General features: G+C 42.4%; 2 protein-coding genes across 6 annotated transcripts in view; one reads left to right on the forward strand and one right to left on the reverse strand.

Moving 5' to 3' along the window:
* Positions 1 to 3,669: 3,669 nt before the first annotated feature.
* On the forward strand, positions 3,670 to 7,002 carry LOC124037703 (MPN domain-containing protein-like). 4 transcript variants are annotated; one of them, XM_046352677.1, is made up of 9 exons: positions 3,670 to 4,320; positions 4,480 to 4,585; positions 4,696 to 4,774; positions 4,866 to 4,958; positions 5,076 to 5,335; positions 5,518 to 5,610; positions 5,733 to 5,825; positions 6,082 to 6,169; positions 6,345 to 7,002. In XM_046352677.1, exons 1-4 carry the CDS (start codon positions 3,718 to 3,720, stop codon positions 4,948 to 4,950), a joined length of 873 nt encoding a protein of 290 aa, XP_046208633.1. In that variant the 5' UTR covers positions 3,670 to 3,717; the 3' UTR covers positions 4,951 to 4,958; positions 5,076 to 5,335; positions 5,518 to 5,610; positions 5,733 to 5,825; positions 6,082 to 6,169; positions 6,345 to 7,002. The 4 variants fall into 4 exon arrangements, with proteins under 4 accessions (XP_046208633.1, XP_046208635.1, XP_046208634.1 ...); XM_046352679.1 differs by having other exon boundaries at positions 5,076 to 5,176; positions 5,280 to 5,335; positions 6,082 to 7,002; XM_046352678.1 differs by having other exon boundaries at positions 5,076 to 5,152; positions 5,280 to 5,335; positions 6,082 to 7,002.
* Positions 7,003 to 10,931: 3,929 nt separating this feature from the next.
* LOC124037704 (endophilin-A2-like) overlaps positions 10,932 to 20,835 on the reverse strand; it is a 28,129-nt gene continuing 18,225 nt past the window's right edge. For both annotated transcript variants that reach the window (XM_046352681.1, XM_046352682.1), the window contains exon 9: positions 10,932 to 13,625. In XM_046352681.1, coding sequence (XP_046208637.1) covers positions 13,432 to 13,625 — 194 coding nt within the window. In that variant the 3' untranslated portion in view covers positions 10,932 to 13,431. The remainder of the gene's footprint in view (positions 13,626 to 20,835) is intronic.

Here is a 20,835-nt window from a genome sequence, read left to right on the forward strand (position 1 = left end):
AGGATCAGTGTGACAGATGTGGGAGCGACCTGTAAGGAAGTCCAGGATCCAGTTGCAGAGGGAGGTGTTTAGTCCCAGGGTCCTTAGCTTAGTGATGAGCTTTGTGGGCACTGTGGTGTTGAACGCTGAGCTGTAGTCAATGAACAGCATTCTCACATAGGTGTTCCTTTTGTCCAGGTGGGAAAGGGCAGTGTGGAGTGCGAGTTTGGAAATATAATAGGCCTAAACCGAATGTATGGTGCCAATAAGTAGCCTAGGCCTATTGTCACAGTGAGGGTTTACTTGTAGGTGGTTTTGCTGGCCTCCACCTGATTTGTTTGGTTAATTTTCTTCTTTTAGAGCTGAAGGAACATCGTGAGGAGGAAAGAGGCGAGGAATCACGGACTAGTTCTGGCCTGGTTTAGATCTTATCTGTCGGAAAGATGTCAGTTTGTCTCTGTGAATGGTTTGTCCTCTGACAAATCAACTGTAAATTTCGGTGTTCCTCAAGGTTCCGTTTATAGGACCACTATTGTTCTCACTATATATTTTACCTCTTGGGGATGTCATTCAAAAATATAATGTTAACTTTCACTGCTATGCGGATGGCACACAGCTGTAAATTTCAATGAAACTTGGTGAAGCCCCAAATTGCCCTCGCTAGAAGCCTGTGTTTCAGACATAAGGAAGTGGATGGCTGCAAACTTTCTACTTTTAAACTCAGACAAAACAGAGATGCTTGTTCTAGGTCCCAAGAAACAAAGAGATCTTCTGTTGAATCTGACAATTAATCTTAATGGTTGTACAGTCGTCTCAAATAAAACTGTGAAGGAGCTCGGTGTTACTCTGGACCCTGATCTCTCTTTTGACGAACATATCAAGATTGTTTCAAGGACAGCTTTTTTTCCATCTACGTAACATTGCAAAAATTAGAAACTTTCTGTCCAAAAATGATGCAGAAAAATTAATCCATGCTTTTTTTACTTCTAGGTTCGACTACTGCAATGCTCTACTTTCCGGCTACCTGGATAAAGCACTTAATAAGCTTCAGTTAGTGCTAAATACGGCTGCTAGAATCCTTACTAGAACCAAAGAATTTGATCATATTACTCCAGTGCTAGCCTCCCTACACTGGCTTCCTGTCAAGGCAATGGCTGATTTTAAGGTTTTACTGCTAACCTACAAAGCATTACATGGGCTTGCTCCTACCTATCTCTCTGATTTTGTCCTGCCGTACATACCTACAGGTACGCTATGGTCACAAGACACAGGCCTCCTAATTGTCCCTAGAATTCCTAAGCAAACAGCTGGAGGCAGGGCTTTCTCCTATAGAGCTCCATTTTTATGGAATGGTCTGCCTACCCATGTGAGAGACGCAAACTCGGTCTCAACCTTTAAGTCTTTACTGAAGACTCATCTCTTCAGTGGGTCATATGATTGAGTGTAGTCTGGCCCAGGAGTGTGAAGGTGAATGGAAAGGCTCTGGAGCAACGAATCGCCCTTGCTGTCTTTGCCTGGCCGGTTCCCCTCTTTCCACTGGGATTTTCTGCCTCTAACCATATTACAGGGGCTGAATCACTGGCTTACTGGTGCTCTTCCATGCCATCCCTAGGAGGGGTGCGTCACTTGAGTGGGTTGAGTCACTGATGTGATCTTCCTGTCTGGGTTGGTGGCCCCCCTTGGGTTGTGCCGTGGTGGAGATCTTTGTGGGCTATACTCGGCCTTGTCTCAGGATGGTAAGTTCGTGGTTGAAGATATCCCTCTAGTAGTGTGGGGGCTGTACTTTGGCAAAGTGGGTGGGGTTATATCCTTCCTGTTTGGCCCTGTCCGGGGGTATCATCGGATGGGGCCACAGTTTCTCCTGACCCCTCCTGGCTTAGCCTCCAGTATTTATGCTGCAGTAGTTTATGTGTCGGGGGGGCTAGGGTCAGTTTGTTATATCTGGAGTACTTCTCCTGTCTTATCCGGTGTCCTGTGTGAGTTTAAGTATGCTCTAATTCTCTCTTTCTCTCTTTCTTTCTCTCTCTCTCTGGCAGAAGCTGAGCCCTAGGACCATGCCTCAGGACTACCTGGCATGATGACTCCTTGCTGTTCCCAGTCCACCTGGCCGTGCTGCTGCTCCAGTTTCAACTGTTCTGCCTGTGCCTTATTATTTGACCATGCTGGTCATTTATGAACATTTGAACATCTTGGCCATGTTCTGTTATAATCTCCACCCGGCACAGCCAGAAGAGGACTGGCCACCCCTCATAGCCTGGTTCCTCTCTAGGTTTCTTCCTAGGTTTTGGCCTTTCTAGGGAGTTTTTCCTAGCCACCGTGCTTCTACACCTGCATTGCTTGCTGTTTGGGGTTTTAGGCTGGGTTTCTGTACAGCACTTTGAGATATCAGCTGATGTACGAAGGGCTATATAAATACATTTGATTTGATTAGATGCGTGGCACTGGAAGAGGAAATTCTCTAGTGGGGGATAAATATTTTATTTTTGCTTGAAGCAAAATCGAATGGGCACACTGGCCACATAGCGGCTATCTCAAAGCACCCAGCGACACTATCTTTCCGTAAGCAGGAATTTATATCTGATTCAATACTATGTAATTACTAATGGATACTAATGGATAGATAAATATATTTTTTGACTATAACAAACGGTGTCTGATAGCGACTGAACAGCAAATAGTTTACAATGAGATATAACCTATATGATCAAAGAAACATCGCTTTAGTTTACGGGGAGAGTGACAAGGACGGGAATGAGGGAGAAAGAAAAATGAGGAATTGACATTAAAACACCACAACACTACACTGCAGACGCGTTCATGTTATGTTTTTGCATAATTGCATAATAGCTTGCCAGCCAGTGTGGCAAAGTGTGATTATTGAACCCTTCTGAGCATTGATCAAAAGTGGGTGAAAAGAAAACCTCTAGCGGCTCTCAAACGCTTTCATGGAAATGGGTGAGAATAATAGATTATTTTAATTAAAATGTTGAGTGAAATTCATCTCGAGGAGCAGGCCTCGAGTTGCGGATGAATAACCAATGGCCAAGAATAAAGAACAACGCGCATCCATCTTTAAATGTAATAGTGGTAATTAATACAATTAGATCAAATCAGTAGGCTACTATTTTATCCCTATATGGAATGCCTTCTGCGTTTCTTTTTTTCTTACTAACCATATAAACAGACGCTGTCTCACAAAAGCCACAACATGAATTAGGGCTATCACAAATGATCAAAAGTGACAACAAATTAGCTATGTCAAACAACTTTAAATGTAACGTCCAACAGATTATTACATTTCAACATTGACAGTGATTTATGTGGGTCACTGGGTGACTTCTTGATCTCAGATGTCATGACCCCTATAACAAATTCAGAGGGAATCATTTGTTGGACTTCTTTTTGTGGATGAATGGCAGTCCTTGGCTCTAAGAGATCACCTTTCTATTGAATGGCTTACAAATGCATAATGCTTCAAATATGTGAGTGTGTCTGTGTTCACAGACTCTGAGCCACCCTTGTCTCCACAGGTCATGGAGGAGAGGAAGAGGAGGAGCGTAGTCAGACCCGAGAACCCTCTCGGGTTGTGGTTCCCTGCTGAGGAGGAGATGCATTACCCTGAGAGTGCTGCTGAAGGACAGCCTGGTAGAGCCTGGGGATGGAGTGCTGTCAATTTACTACCTGGTAATGCACCTGTAACTGATTATCATAATACATGTCCATACACAAATACACTATATGGCCAAAAGTACGTGGATACATGCTCATCAAACTTTTCATTCGAAAATCATGGCCGTTAATATGGAGTTGGTCCACTTTTGCTGCTATAACAGCCTCCACTCTTCTGGGAAAGCTTTCCACCAAATATTGGAACATTGCTGTGTGGACTTGCTTCTATTCAGCCACATGATCATTAGTGAGGTCAGGGCCTGGCGTTTAGGCCTGGCTCGCTGTCGGCTTTCCAATTCATCCCAAAGGTGTTCGATGGGGTTGAGGCAGGGCTCTGTGCAGGCCAGTCAAGTTCTTTCACACCGATCTCGACAAACCACTTCTGTATGGACCTCACTACATAATGTCGCCAGCACCAGCCTAAAGTTGCATCCTTCCCTCCCTCCCTCGGGTAAAAAGTTTTTAGGTGACCTGTTTAACGATGGGAAGATCTGCTGGGTGGAGACGGGGCAGACCTTCAACTCTCCCAGTGCCTGGGCCACACACTGCAAACGCCTGGTCAACCCTGCTAAGAAGTCGGGCTGTGGGTGGGCCTCAGTGCGCTACAGGGGCCAGAAACGAGTGCAGTACAAGACCAGCTGGCTGCACAAGTACCAGCCCAGCGCAGACATGGTGAGGAGGAGAAAAAGAGGGAGGTTTATTGATACGGAAACAAAGCTCTACAGGAAAAGAGGCCTCAAAAGGAAGGGATGCTGGAAGAGTGAGATTTGGAGGGAGAGAAGCACTGTAGAATACTGGCATCTCAAACCCTCCCTCGTCCTGTGATGTCAGAGCTTAGTGAGCGAGGTAGAAGATGACGCGATGGGAGATGAGGAAGAGGGAAAGACGGCATTGCCAACAGGTGACAAGAGCAGGAAGAACAAACCTGAGCTGCATGGTGAGACATTCAATCCACCAAGAATCTGGAGAAATGGCATTATGTAATTTAAACTATGTATGGTAGAGAGTGATATGAGAAAGATGTATCTAATGGGCTCCCTCTAACAGATATCAGCCTTGTGCCCAGGGGAGGAGACAGAGAGATCATCCCCATCAGATACAGCACTCTGGGTACCAGGATTGCAAGGTATATTTGTGCTTATCCCAGCCTGTCTCAATAATGCATATAATGCATATAAGTAAGCGTCAACAATTAAACACATACTTTATATCGACAGGGGTCCACACACGTTGGTGGGATTATCAGCTTTCTCAGCCATCAAGAGATTCCAGCCTTTCAATGTGCTGTATGCAGCAACGTGATGCTCATGGTAAGTCATACAGTGGTAATAACTAATGTGGTAATGTGGTAATACAGTAATGTAAAACTACAGTTTGAGTCCGTTGTATTGGGGGAAAATGACAGATGTATGATCATGTGTCCTCAGGATTTCCACTGTCACCTGACCACCAGTGAGGTGGTGGGCTACCTTGGAGGACGATAGGACACTAACACACAACATGAGTATTTCCTTTAAAAGCAGAGACAGTGAGCAATGTCAGAAGTATGACATTGCATTCCCCAGGCTCTGGCATTACAGTAATGATCTTCAACATGTATGACCTCTGTTGTTGTGCTTTTTTGCTTACAGTTTAAGAGCATTTCCCTGTCGCAAATAGAGATTGGGCCTTTGCTGTTGAGGAAGAGGTAAGCCAGAGTAACACTGATAATATCAGGACATGGATCAACACACGCCAATTCCACAGTATGATACAGATGTTTGTGTGAAAAACAATCAATGACCTTTCAGATCTGCCAGAATCTGTACATGCGAGTTCTGTCATGTAAACATCTATAACACCAACTTATCACTATTCTACCATTCACAGCAAAGCCCCAATGACCATGGCATCCCTGTGGTGGTGGTGGTGGTGACCTATGTACAAGATAACTTCCTGACCAGTGACATCCTGAATGAGATGGTATTGTCTGTAAACTTAGTTATCATCATAGTGACCATACCTATGCAAATTCATTCAAATTGTAGACCATTGGCCATTTTGTAACTGTGTTCTTCTTACTGTATTCAATTATTGTTCCACAGATGCTGCTGGTGGACTTCTACAGGGCAGCTCCTGACCTGGTACAGTTCCATCAGTTCTGGTGTCCTGATACCACCATGATGGACAAAATCAAGGTCTGTGAAACATAAGCCATTTACAACAGGAAACTGCTATGTAACACAAGTAGCATAGATTCCACACCATGTTAATCACTTAGGGCCGGATGCTAACTTGTGATCTGTGCATGATACCCAAATCATCTCACATCTCTCATTGACATTGATACATTTGCGTAAAGTTGGAGTCATGCATGTCATCTCCAGTTAGGAATTGTCCCTCAGAGATTTCCTCCTCACTTGTTTGGTTTCGCTCTCCCTCTCTCTCCCCCAGGGCTCTCTGAGAGGCCACACACCCAAAGACCAGACCTACTCTCAGATCCTGGAGCTCATCTACAACCAAGTCATCAACACACACTAAGGTGGAAGAGAAACAAGCTTGTGTATAATGCATTGATCTCAAATGAAAATCTCTAAATGACATCCTATTCCCCATACTGTAGTGCACTACGTTTGTAGGGAATAGGGTCTACACAGAAAATAGGTTGTCATTTCTGTCCTTTGTCTGTGGTCTTACAACTGCTGCCATGGCCTCAGGCATACTGTAAGCTGAATGTGCACTGGCCTGAAGGAGGAGATGGTGACTCCAGAGTCCGGAGGGTGAGTGTACTGGTCTTCATGGCCTTTTCTGACTGTGAGGTCTGTATAACTGACAATGTTTGTACAGTATAACGTGATGATTTGTGTGCTGTGAATGTGTTCCCTAGCGTCTGCTGCCAGTGCTTGGCATCAGACTGTTGTTACAGAAGTCGACATGGAAATAAGGGTCTTCCTCTTCTCTATTTCCTGTGATATATTTATCCAAACTGTGGTCTGTGACATGTGGAAGTACTGATATGAGAACAATGCCTTGAACCTGCTAAATACACAGAACAGGATGGCACACTGACATGGCAGCTCTGCTTCAAGCTCCTAAGCAACTTTGCAGCACAAGCATTTCGCTTCACCCGCAATAACATCTGCTAAATATGTGTATGTGACCAATACAATTAGATTAAAAACACATAGTGGAACTACTTCTGTGTTTCTGTAATAGTAGTAGATTCTTGTTTTTTTGCAGTCATTAACCATGTTTCCATCTACAGTTTTATGCTAGTGAAGTCATATGAACAAAAATCACTACAGCTGTGATGGAAACAGGAAGTTTTAGTACAATTTAATAAATGCAGACAAATAATTTGTTCGTTTTACATGGCGGGATCTTTTTGTGTTTGATTATGCGAGAAATGGAAACGATTCTATACGCAAATATTGATATAATAACCATCACATCGAAGTCAACTTGGAGTCACGTGATGATATGGTGTGTGGCCCTCCCACGAGAACTCTGAAAACTATGCAGTTTATTAGGCTACAGATTAAATAAATTATGATGAACTTCACAGGCTGTTGACAGTGCAAGGTGATGAGCTTTCTGCTCCTTTCCAATACATATTGAGGGTCTTATTCTGGTAACACAATGAGCATGCTTGATTGCCTTTTGACAAATATAAATATTTTTGCTCTTATCCGTAATAATGTAGACTAGCCTACCAGCACAGCCTACCTCAGCATCCCTACTGTACTTCCCACAGCTATGGGTCCACCAGTTGATAAAACCAATATTTTTTGTTATTGAAAAGATATTTCCCAACAACTTAGATGGTACAATGATTCCCTACACTATTCAGTGCTTGTTTTCTCACAAACTGAAATCGAGTGAACGGTGTAGAATTTTAGCAACCAGGAAATTACAGTGCGATTTCCAAGAGACCAGAGGTGGCGGAACAGAGTGCTCGGGTTGGGATGTAGGATTTGAGCATAGCCTGAAGGTAGGGAGGGGCAGTTCTCGTTGCTGCTCCGAGTGAGTAAACCACCACTGCCTGTATTATTGGCCAATGTGCAATCATTGGAAAACAAACGGGACAATCTACGATTAAGACTATCCTACCAATGGGACATTAAAAACAGTAATATATTATGTTTCACCGAGACTTGGCTGATCGGCGACACGTATAATATAGAGCTGGCTGGTTTCTCCGTGTTTCGGCAGGACAGAGCAGCTACGTCTGGTAAGATGAGGGGTGAGGGTGTGTGTCTATTTGTCAATATCTGCTGGTGCGCGAGAGAAGTCTCGAAGTCTCGAGTTATTGCTTCGCTTGAGGTAGAATACCTCACGATAACCTGTAGACCACACGATCTACCAAGAGAGTTCTCATCTATATTCTTCGTAGCCGTCTATTTACCACCACAAACCGATGCTTGCACTAAGACCGCACTCAAAGAGCTGTATAAGACCATAAGCAAACAAGAAAATGCTCATCCAGAAGTGGCGCTTCTAGTGGCCGGGGACTTTAAAGCAGGCAAACCTAAATCAGTTTTACCTCATTTCTACAAGCATGTCACATGTGCAACCAGAGGGGAAAAAACTAGACCACCTCTACTCCACACACAGAGACGCATATAATGCTCTCCCTTTCCCTCTATTTAGCAAATCTGACCATAATTCTATCCTCCTGATTCCTGCTTACAAGCAAAAACTAAAGCAGAAAGTACCAGTGACTCCTTCAATACGGAAGTGGTCAGAAGATGCGGATGCTACGCTACAGGACTGTTTTGCTAGCAACGACTGGAATATGTTCTGGGATTCATCCAATGGCATTGAGGAGTATACCACCTCAGTCACCGGCTTCATCAATAAGTGCATTGACTACGTCGTCCCCACAATGACCGTACGTACATTTCCCTTCCAGAAGCCATGGATTACAGGCAACATCCACAAGGAGTGGGACACTAATCCGGACGCTTATAAGAAATCCCACTATGCCCTCAGACGAACTATCAAACAGGAAATACAGGGCTAAGATTGAATCCTACTACACCGGCTCTGATGCTCATCGGATGTGGCAGGGCTTGAAAGCTATTATGGACTACAAAGGGAAACCCAGACGAGAGCTGCCCAGTGACGCAAGCCAACCAGACAAGCTAAATGCCTTTTATGCTCGCTTCGAGGCAAGTAACACTGAAGAATGCATGAGAGCACCAGCTGTTTTCCGGACGACTGTGTGATCACGCTCTCCACAGCCGATGTGAACATTCACAAAGCAGAAGGGGCCAGACTGATTACCAGGACGTGTACTCAAAGCATGTGCGGACCAACTTTCAAATGTCTTCACTGACATTTTAAACCTCTCCCTGGCCGAGTCTGTAATACCTGCATGTTTCAAACATACCACCATAGTCCCTGTGCCCCAAAAAAGCAAAGATAACCTGCCTAAATGATTACTGCCCCATAGCACTACCACCCCATAGCACAACACCATCATGCCAGAAACCCTAGACCCACTCCAATTCGCATACCGCCTCAACAGATGACGCAAACTCAATCACACTCCACACTGCCCTTTCTCACCTAGACAAAAGGAACACCTATGTGAGAATGCGGTTCACTGACTACAGCTCAACAGTCAACACCATAGTGCCCGCCCACAAAGCTTATCACTAAGCTAAGGACCCTGGGACTAAACACCTCCCTCTGCAACTGGGTCCTGGACTTCCTGACGTGCCGCCCCCAGGTGGTAAGGGTAGGCAGCAACATATCTGCCACGCCGATCCTCGACACTGGGGCCCCTCAGGGGTGCGTGCTTAGTCCCCTCCTGTACTCCCTGATCATCCACGACTGCGTGGCCAAGCACGACTCCAACACCATCATTAAGTTTGCTGACGACTAAACAGTGGTAGGCCTGATCACCGACAACGATGAGACAGCCTATATGGAGGAGGTCAGAGACCTGGCAGTGTGGTGCCAGGACAACAGTCTCTCTCTGTGTGAGCAAGACAAAGGAGCTGATTGTGGACTATAGGAAAAGGAGGTCCGAACAGGCCCTCATTAACATCGACAGGACTGAAGTGGAGCGGGTCGAGAGTTTCAAGTTCCTTGGTGTCCCCATCACCAACAAACTATCATGGTCCAAACACACCAAGATAGTCGTGAAGAAGGCTTGACAACACCTTTTCTCCCTCAAGAGACTGAAAAGATTTGGCATAGGTCCCCAGATCCTCAAAAAGTTCTACAGCTGCACCACCAAGAGCATCCTGACCGGTTGCATCACCACCTGGTATAGCATCTGACCGTAAGGCACTACAGAGGTACTGGGCTGTACACACTACCATCACTGGGGCCAAGCTTCCTGACATCCAGGACCTATATACTAGTGGTGTCAGAGGAAATGGTGTGCAATTAAGAGGAAGGCCCAAAAAATGGTCAAACTCCAGTCACCCATGTCATAGACTGTTCTCTCTGCTACTGCACGGCAAGCAGTACCAGAGTGTCTAAGACTGCTGAACAACTAATCAAATGGCCACCCGGATGATTTACATTGACCCCCTGTACTACCTGTTCACCCACTACTGCGTGGCCAAGCTCGACAACAACACCATCATTACGTTTGCTGACGACACCAGTGTTTTTACACTGCTGTTACTTGCTGTTTATAATCTGTACATAGTCGCTTTACAAATGACCTCGACTAACCTGTACCCCCACACATTGACTCGGTACCTGTATATAGCCTCGTTATTGTTATGTATATTTCTTGTTACTTTTTGATTGATTAGATTTTTTAAACTTTATTTAGTCAATATTTATTTAACTATTTATTGAACTGAATTGTTAGTTAAGGGCTTGTAAATAAAAGCATTTCACGGTAAGGTTTATGCAGATTTTAAAATATTTGCATGAAAATCTGACGCCAATTGAAAGGAAACCTAGCTATAGACAGAATTAATTGCACACCATGAATATCATCAAGTAAAATCCTGATCGAACAATATTTGTAGTCAAATACAATGTTAAAATATGCAATATATAAGAGACAATATTGCATATTTTAACTTTCTATTTGATAAAACATTGTATTTTACTGTCTGCTCACTGTTAGTGTTGATGGTGCTTTGGAAAGAACTACACTGCCACCTTTTGTCCCATCAACCTACTGAACATTTCCATCAAAAACACACACAAAATTATCATTAGTGTAGATTCCACCTCCTCACATGCATTAACATTTTGGCAATTAAGCAGTAATAGTTTATTTACACTTAAGATCAAAACATTATTTTCAAAAACAGTCCATACACAGTACAAAAATGCTTGGGTGACATTTATTTATTCAAAGATGGTAGAAGGCAGAAAACAAGAAAAAGCAAGTACAAATATGTTTTTATAATACATGACAATATATTGCAGTTAAATTTGACATACCATACAATGACATACCAAAAGTAAAAAGAAAACAAAGTAAAATACATACATTTACAAGGTATTCGGTAGACCTACATGCAAAGATTAATTTAAAACATTTTTTTGTGAATGTTTTGTGTGTAAAAAAGTAATACCATTGAGTGCCAGAATTATCTTTTTTAGTTCAAGTGATAATTCTGGTTCTCCAACGGATTAGACAGAAATTACCCTTTTTAAAAAGTGTAGTGTGTCACAAAAGCAAGTGTACACATGCACAACTGTCTGTACACAGCAAAGTGCCAAGGCTGGAAATGAACAGAACCCTTACTACTGAAATTCATGACCATAGTAAGTAGCTTGGTTATTTTGGTTGGTTGTAGTCTTTTCCTAATTTCTTTCCCAAAGGCACTGAAGCACCCCTAACTATAAATTATGTTTATTTGTTTTGGACTCTTATTGGTGTGTGATCCAGTCAGCACCAGGTTGCTCTGTATCAGTCCACCACTACACTCTGTCATTGAAATGAACAGAACCCAGGCCTGTAAACATATGGGAGAGCTCTAACACCAGAGAGGAGGTGATGTGAGAGACAGAGCAGAGTGGTGGATGGAGGGAGCAGACTGGAAGAGAAAATAGTAGCTAAAGTTAGCCTGGACCTCAACACCGAGGGGAGAGAAATATGTGAATGAAAAAGTGCACTGCAGCATGTGTGACTCAATCATATCCACAACTATCAATCATGGAGGTTCTTTAAGCTCTGACAGTATGCATCTTGGTAGCAGGGGCTTTTCCTAACAGAACCATCATCACAAATAAAATAACCATATATTATTATTCAGTTTCCCAGTCATTTCCTCATTCAGTATTTACTATATTTGACACCGTACGCAGTCCTGTCCAGCAGCACACACCAACCCCTCCTCCTACGAGACCCGGGGAGAAGTGTGATAACCAACAAAGAAGTAAATAATACTTAATACAGACGTGAATGAATGAGATTTCCTGATCCTAAAGAACTTCAGTCTCACACACACATCTGAAAAGAGTCCCACGTTTATGTGCACTATGTGGGAGACAGACGGAGACACTGCCAGCAGCGTTGTTGTCTATGGATGTACAAGCTGAGGTTCTAAGGACAAGCTGAACAGACAGGCACTATGATGACACACCTAAAACCCTCACCTCACCAGATCACATATGGTTCACACACCATGTACTCTATTCTATTTGGCATTTTTAGCTGTGTTTCCTCTATTGAACAGATGGACAGACAGGAAAACTAAAAACACACAGGCCCCGAATGTTGCTAACCTCATGAAATGTCCAGTAGCCCCTGGGGAAAATGTTTTCTTATAAATGTTAACTATACCCAAACTCAAATAGTTCTCCTCAAGGGCTTCAGTCTGACGGTCTGGGTTTGAACATCCTTTCAGTAGAGGCCTCCAACTACACATTACTTACACAGTCCCTCACACATTCATCAACAATCTCATTGGAGGACCAAGGTGCAATTGAACCGTTTAGCTGTACATTAAAAAAACAATAAGAGGCTTAGACCAAAACAAATCAAATGCAGACCATAGCAAAACTAAACAATATCTGAGGCCCTTCATGCTCTCCTGTGGCTCAGGCATACAGAAGGTACATCGTTTTGTAAATCAACTGACTGTAAATGGATCATTAGTACAAGGCATTGCTGTAGTTGTTTACTGAGGAGGATGGTTGTGTTAGCCTGGCCAGCAGGGGGCTTCAAGAGATGTAGTCCAGTCAAAAGCCACTATTTGCAAGGCTGTGCAGTTGCAGTGTCCGACATACTTGCCTTGTAAATAAGGCGAATACTCAAGAGTCCATACTAAAATGTGGGACTTGGAGAAATGCGGGATGTGTGAAATACATTTTTTGTTTTGAAACTACGAAAAATAAAAAGACAAGGCTTTACAAGTGGTATAGTTTACAGTCAGAACCAGCTAACTGCAGATGTTAATGTCTTCTGCTGCTTACAGGTACGTAACTTTACATTCAATAATAAATTGTTACCATTTCAATTTTGATACATTTAATTTGAAACTTCTATTTTCTGTAGAGCTTTCTGTGGTTGACACAAAACGTTACTTTAAAATGTTAGTCTGGTTGAGTCAGGTTCTTCATGTCTGTGTCCGAATGTCAGTCTTCCGTATTCGCTTGTAGGGCAGGGGGATCATATTCAAATCTTTTTCTATTTGAACTGGAATGTGAGAAGCCATCATTTTCCAATTTTCCTCCTTCAAATGTGAAGATGAAACCGTGCCAAAGAGTACAGGTACGTCTGTGATGATGGTGAAGATGAGGACGAAGACTCTAGGATCTTTCCCACAGATTCAACTGGCTCCTCATTCCCTCTCTCACGTACTCTTAAGGCACTCTTTAGTTTGTCAGGGGGACGACAATCTCCACGTAGTTGAGAGGGAAAAATCCTGATTGGCCGTGCAGCATGCCTTCGTACCAGTTCTCATCGATCTGATTGGTCAGGGTGATGATATCGCCCTCCTTGAAGCCCAGCTCTCCCTCATTCTCCGGGTCAAAGTCATACAGGGCCTTACAGCATGGCTGTTCTGAAACTGAATGACAAAAAGAAGAGAAAGGAGGAGAGAGAGGGATGGAAAACGGAGAGAGAAGGTTGAAAAAGTGTACATCATACCAGACAGTGATAGACCAATCCCATCTCTCTCTGGCCATACATCCCACCCTCCTTCTGCTGGCTAACAGAGCTGGACAGTCCGATTATGGTTTTAGGTTTTCACATAACATGGTTTGTTAGCTTATGGTTCACACTGTAGTTGAAGTATTAGTAGGTGGTGGCTGGGTTGTGAAATGAACACACTGCAGGCTCAGACAGTGTGAGGAGTGACAGTGCTAGAAAGATGACCTGGCCCCCCATACAGCCCTGTGTTGTCAACGAATTACTTTAACAGAGTAACATCTCAAAACAGTTATTTGGATATCCTAAAAATGTAAGGTAGTCAAAGGATTAATGAGAAAAATAATATCATTAGGGGGAGGGGGCAATAGGAACATTCACCATTTAGCAATGTTTTATGGGTACATACATCACCTTCAGAAAGTACTCACACCCTTTGACATTTTCCACATTTTGTGTTACATCCTGAATTTAAAATGGATTAAATGTAGATGTGTTTGTCACGGGCCTACACACAATACCTCAAATGTCAATCTGGACGTAAGCTTTTTATTTTTATTACATTTTTTAAATAAAACATTTAAAGCTGAAATGTTCAGGAGTAAAAATGTGCTTGTTGCTTAACAAGTCAGATATGTTGCATGGACTCACTGTTTGCAAAATTGTGTTTAACATGATTTTTTTAATGACAACGTAATCTCTGTACCCCACAGATGAATTCATCTGTCAGCAGGACAATAGCTTAAAACACAAGGCCAAATCTACACTGGGGTTGCTTACCAAGACAGTCAATGTTCCTGAGTGGCTGAGTTACAGTTTTAACTTAAATCTACTTAAAAATCTATGGCAAGACCTGAAAATGGTTGTCTAGCAATGATCAACAACCAGAGCTTGAAGAATTTTGAATTTAATAAAAATGGGCAAATCTTGCACAATTAAGGCGTGGAAAGCTCTTAGAGACCCAGAAAGACTCACAGCGTAATCACGGTCAAAAGGTGATTCTAACACATATTGACTCAGGGCTGTGAATACTTATGTAAATGAGATATTTCTGTATTTCATTTTTTATACATTTGCAAAAATCGCACCAAAAAAATAATGTTTTCACATTGTCATTATGGGGTACTATTATGTGTAGATGGGTGAGAGAGAAAAAACAAGTCACGGGGTATGAATACTTCCTGAAGGCACTGTACATGGGCTCCGATATGATACAGGAAGGATACGTTTCATACTGAACAAAAATGTCTGGTGGACATTCCTGCAGTCAGCATGCCAATTGTACACTCCCTCAAAACTTGAGACATCTGTGGTGTTGTGTGACGAAACTGCACATTTTAGAGTGCCCCTTTCTTGTGCCCAGCACAAGGTACACCTGTGTAATAATCATGCTGCTTAATCAGCCTCTTTATATGCCACAGCTGTCAGATGGATGGATTATCTTGACAAAGGAGAAATGCTCACTAACAGGGATGTAAACAAATTTGTGCACAAAAGTTGATTTTTTTTTTGTACCTATGGAAAGATTTCAGCTCATGAAACATGGGACCAACTATGTACATGTTGCGTTCATACTTTTGTTCAGTATAGTTTGAAATGTTTTGGTGCGATTCAGTTTGATTAGAGAACGAATTGCAACTACCACCCCACTATCAGATTGGGGTGGGGAAATGTAGCCAGTTTGTCTTCCCACTTTGGTTCTGAAATCACCATCACCCACCAATTAACTAGTTAACTAATTTTTAACTAATTTTTTCAGATTAAGTGTTAGTAATGTATCAATATTTATCATTTACAAATTGGCTATGACATAGCCAATGATTATATAGCACAACTTGACTTCACACCATCTCAAAATCAAATGGTTTTGACAGTTTGGAAGTTTACAGAGATATCTTCTCCTCTCATGTCGGCCGTGCGATTCACAAAAGTGATTGCTCGTTATGAAATTATCAATTTAACCCTGTATATCTAAAAATGACAATATACACTGATTATTTAAAGCAAAACTACCAAAACTATTGCTGATTGTGATCCTGAACAATCAAAATAAAATATAGTGTAAGCCAGATGAGAGTTGTGTTGCCGGTAGCTTACTTTTATTCCGGTAAAAACACAATTTTCAACAACGCATAGATGTCAATAACCTAGCGAATTACATAGGTTGTCACTCAACTAATTAAGCCTAATATCACGGAAGCCATTTTAGCATTTGAATGCTGAAGGTGATGCGCAGATGTGCAAGATCAGGAACACCTATCTTGCGTTGGTCAGAGAACAGTTTGAGAAGGCTACTGATATTTGCCTGGAGTTGTTCGGCTCACATGCAAAATGAGATCAATGACAGTTACATGCAGTTCGACACTGAAATAGAGGACGCATAATGTTCGTATACATTTTCTGACCGATACATGCTACATTTGGATTGGTTTGGGGTCTGTGGGATGATGCACTCGGGGACCGATGCGGATTGGTGAATCATTACATCTCTAGTGCTAAATGCTCTGCAGTTGTGCATTTGGTTTGCAAACGTAGTAGTTATCTAGCTGGTTAGCTTCTTTCAAAATCAAGCTTCTCTTGGTAACAGCAGATAATCCCCTACTGAGTATCATAGCGTTTTTTAGCTACTTGTATAACTGAGCTGGGATGTCTGTCCTGCAAATAGCTTGTGTCAGAGACATATATGCATTAGCATTTAGCTAGCATTCGCTATGGGATTCTACATGTACAGGTTAGCAAAAATAGCAGGTTGAAAATAGTGCCAATTGTGTTCAGTGCCAAAATCCGAGGGTGGTACAAGGTTAGTTTAAAGGTATGACAATCTGGATACGCCCCATGCCTAGTACATAATCACGATAGGACAAAGGTTGACATCGCCCAACCCTAGAACACAGTGGCTAGGACTGGAGGGGCACAGGAAGTCCATATCTTACTCATAGGATGGACCAGAGAGCCTGTCAGTCTCAAAACACACAAATAAACACAAACACGCAAAAGTAGTGAAACCACACACTGATGGTTGTCACAATCCCAGTGACAGTGTTTTGCATCATCTCTGTGAGACCAACCCTTCTGAAGTTCTTCTGACCCTGCCCCCTCACTCACTCACTCCCCTTCTGACCCTGCCCTATTCCCTCGCGCCATCCCCCTCTGACCCTGCACTGCTCCTTCTCGCCATCCATCTCCCTCTAAGCTCAGGCAGCTCATGGCCATGGCTCTAACACCAGGCTTTTTGTCTCAAAAAATGTCCTCTTTGTACCAGCTTACCCCACAGGCAGTTGGCACGACACACTGGATATGGGGAGGGATCCATCACTGTCTATGGGAGAATCACTTTTATTGTGGAACACAACACATCCCCTACCCATCAATCTAGGAGACTTTCGGAGACACACTAACCCAAAGATGTATCTACAGGGTTTTTTTTCTTTTTTTTTCACACGGGGGGACCTAGTGAATGACCTGCAGAGAGCTGGGACCAAAGTAACAAAGCCTACCATCAGTAACACACTACGCCGCCAGGGACTCAAATTCTGCAGTGCCAGACATGTCCCCCTGCTTAAGCCAGTACATGTCCAGGCCCGTTTGCTAGAGAGCATTTGGATGATCCAGAAGAAGATTCTCCCAATGTCATATGGTCAGATGAAACCAAAATATAACTTTTTGGTAAAAACTCAACTCGTCGTGTTTGGAGGACAAAGAATGCTGAGTTGCATCCAAAGAACACCATACCTACTGTGAAGCATGGGGTTGGAAACATCATGCTTTGGGGCTGTTTTTCTGCAAAGGGACCAGGATGACTGATCCATGTAAAGGAAAGAATGAATGGGTCCATGTATCGTGAGATTGAGTGAAAACCTCCTTCCATCAGCAAGGGCATTGAAGATAAAACGTGGCTGGGTCTTTCAGCATGACAATGATCCCAAACACACCACCCGGGCAACGAAGGAGTGGCTTCGTAAGAAGCATTTCAAAGTCCTGGAGTGGCCTAGCCAGTCTCCAGATCTCAACCCCATAGAAAATCTTTGGAGGGAGTCGAAAGCCCATGTTGCCCAGCAACAGCCCCAAAACATCACTGCTCTAGAGGAGATCTGCATGGAGGAATGGGCCAAAATACCAGCAAGTGTGTGAAAACCTTGTGAAGACTTACAGAAAACGTTTGACCTCTGTCATTGCCAATATTGTAATTTGCAAATAAATTCATTAAAAATCCTACAATGTGATTTTCTGGATTTTTTTCTTCTAATTTTGTCTGTCATAGTTGAAGTGTACCTATGATAAATTACAGGCCTCTCATCTTTGTGTGTTGTGATGTAATGTATGTATGTAATGTGCATGCATGCATGCATGCATGCATGTATGTATGTATGCATGCATGTATGCATGTATGTATGTATGTATGTATGTATGTATGTATGTATGTATGTATGTATGTATGTATGTATGTATGTATGTATGTATGTATGTATGTATGTATGTATGTATGTATGTATGTATGTATGTATGTATGTATGTATGTATGTATGTATGTATGCGTATGTATGTATGTATGGCGCGCACACACACACACACACACACACACACACACACACACACACACACACACACACACACACACACACACACACACACACACACACACACACACACACACACACACACACACACACACACACACACACACACACACACACACACACACACACACACACACACAGTACCAGTCAAAAGTTTGGACACCTACTCATGCAAGGGCTTTTTGTTTTACTATTTTCTGCATTGTCGAATAATAGTGAGGACATCAAAACTATGAAATAACACATGGAATCATGTAGTAAAAAAAGTGTTAACAAATCAAAATATATTTGATATTTCTAAAAGTAGCCACCCTTGCCTTGATGACAGCTTTGCACACTCTTAGCATTCTCTCAACCTGCTTCACCTGGAATGCATTTCCAACAGTCTTGAAGGAGTTCCAAAATATGCTGAGCACTTGTTGGCTGCAAACCATCTCAATTGGGTTGAGGTCGGGTGATTGTGGAGGCCAGGTCATCGAATGCAGCACTCATCATCACTCTCCTTCTTGGTCAAATAGCCCTTGGGTCATTATTGTGTATAATCCCACATACCACCCTGCATCCCACTGCTGGCTAGCTTCTAAAGGGTTGGTCCCTGGATGGGTCGTTCGCCTGTTGATAAAGAAATGATAGTCCTACTAAGCCCAAACCAGATGGGATGGCATTTCACTGCAGAATGCGGTGGTAGCCATGCTGGTTAAGTGTGCCTTAAATTCTAAATAAATTGTCACCAGCAAAGCAGCCCCACACCATCACACCTCCTTCTCCATGCTTCACGGTGGGAACCACACATGCAGAGATAATCCGTTCACCTACTCTGCGTCTCACAAAGACATGGCGGTGGGAGCCAAACATCTCAAATTTGGATTAATCAGACCAAAGGACAGATTTCCACCGGTCTAATGCCCATTGCCCGTGTTTCTTAGCCCAAGCAAGTCTCCTCTTCCTATTGGTGTCCTTTAGTAGTGGTTTCTTTGCAGCAAATAAACCATGAAGGCCTGATTCACACAGTCTCCTTTGAACAGTTGATATGTGTCTTACTTGAACTCTGTGAAGCACTTATTTGGGATGCAATTTCTGAGTCTGCTAACTCTAAAGAACATATCCTCTGCAACAGAGGTAACTCTGGGTCTTCCTTTCCTGTGGTGGTCCTCATGAGAGCCAGTTCCATCATAGCGCTTGGTGTTTGTGACTGCACTTGAAGAAACTTCCAACATTTTTTACATTTTCCGCATTGACTGACCTTCATGTCTTAAAGTAATGGACTGTCAGTTCTTTCCACAACATGGACTTTGACCTTTTACCAAATAGGGCCATCTTCTGTATACCACATCTACCTTGTCACAACACAACTGATTGGCTCAAACGCATTGAGGAAAGAAATTCCACAAATGAACTTTTAACAAGGCACACCTGTTAATTGAAATGCATTCCACGTGACTTCCCCATGAAGCTGGTTGAGAGAATGCCAAGAGTGTGCAAAGCTTTCATCAAGGCAACGGGTGGCTACTTTGAAGAATCTCAAAATATATTTAGATTTGTTTAACACTTTTTTTGATTACTATATGATTCCATGCGTGTTATTTCATAGTTTTGATGTCTTCACTTTTATTCTACAATGTAGACAATAGTAAAAATAAAGAAAAACCCTGAAAATGACTGGTACTGTGTGTGTATTCACTTTCCTTGACTTATTCCACATTTTGCTGTTACAGCCTGAATTCAAAATGTATTAAAATATTTTTTTTCTCCTCAGCCATCTACACACAATACCCATAATGGCAACGAGAAAACATGTTTTTAGACATTTTTGCAAATTTATTGAAAATTAAATACAGAAACCCTAGTTATTGTCCTGTTGAAAGGTGAATTTCTCCCCCAGTGTCTGGTGGAAATCAAACTGAACAAGCTTTTCCTCTAGGATGTTGTCTGTGCTTAGCTCAATTAGCTAAGCACAGATGTTGTCTGTGCTTAGCTCAATTCCCCAGTCTTTAACAATTACAAGCATACCCATAACATGACGCAGCCACCACTGAAAATATAGAGAGTGTTGGATTTGCCCCAAACATAACACTTTGTATTCAGGACAAAAAGTTAATTGCTTTCCAACCTTTGTAGCATTATTGCTTTAGTGCCTAATTGCAAACAGAATGCATATTTTTGAACATTTTCTATTCTGTACAGGCTTTCCTTCTTTTCACTCTGTCAATTAGGTTAGTATTGTTGAGTAACTACAATGTTGTTCCATCTACCTTCTTTGCGAGGCATTGGAAAACCTCCCTGGTCTTTGTGGTTGAATCTGTGTTTGAAATTCACTGCTCGACTGAGGGACCTTACAGATAATTGTGTGGGGTACAGAGATGGGGTAGTCATTAAAAATGTTTTTGTTTAACACTATCATAAACAGAGTGAGTCCATGCAACTTATTATGTGACTTGTTAAGCAAATTAACTGCTTAACTTATTTAGGCTTGCCATAACAAAGGGGTTGAATACATATTGACTCAAGACATTGCAGCTTTTCATTTTTAATTGATTTGTAAAAATGTCAAAA

This window comes from Oncorhynchus gorbuscha, linkage group LG06, assembly GCF_021184085.1.
Source record: "Oncorhynchus gorbuscha isolate QuinsamMale2020 ecotype Even-year linkage group LG06, OgorEven_v1.0, whole genome shotgun sequence".
NCBI lineage: Eukaryota > Metazoa > Chordata > Actinopteri > Salmoniformes > Salmonidae > Oncorhynchus > Oncorhynchus gorbuscha.

What these genes read in the sequence shown, in the direction of transcription:
- LOC124037703 (XM_046352676.1), top strand. Translation starts at nt 3,718, where the DNA reads ATGGCCAAAAGTACGTGGATACATGCTCATCAAACTTTTCATTCGAAA. An exon ending in ACCAGCCCAGCGCAGACATG is followed by an intron (nt 4,321 to 4,479) that starts GTGAGGAGGAGA and finishes CTGTGATGTCAG; the next exon opens with AGCTTAGTGAGCGAGGTAGA. An exon ending in CTGGGTACCAGGATTGCAAG is followed by an intron (nt 4,775 to 4,865) that starts GTATATTTGTGC and finishes TTATATCGACAG; the next exon opens with GGGTCCACACACGTTGGTGG.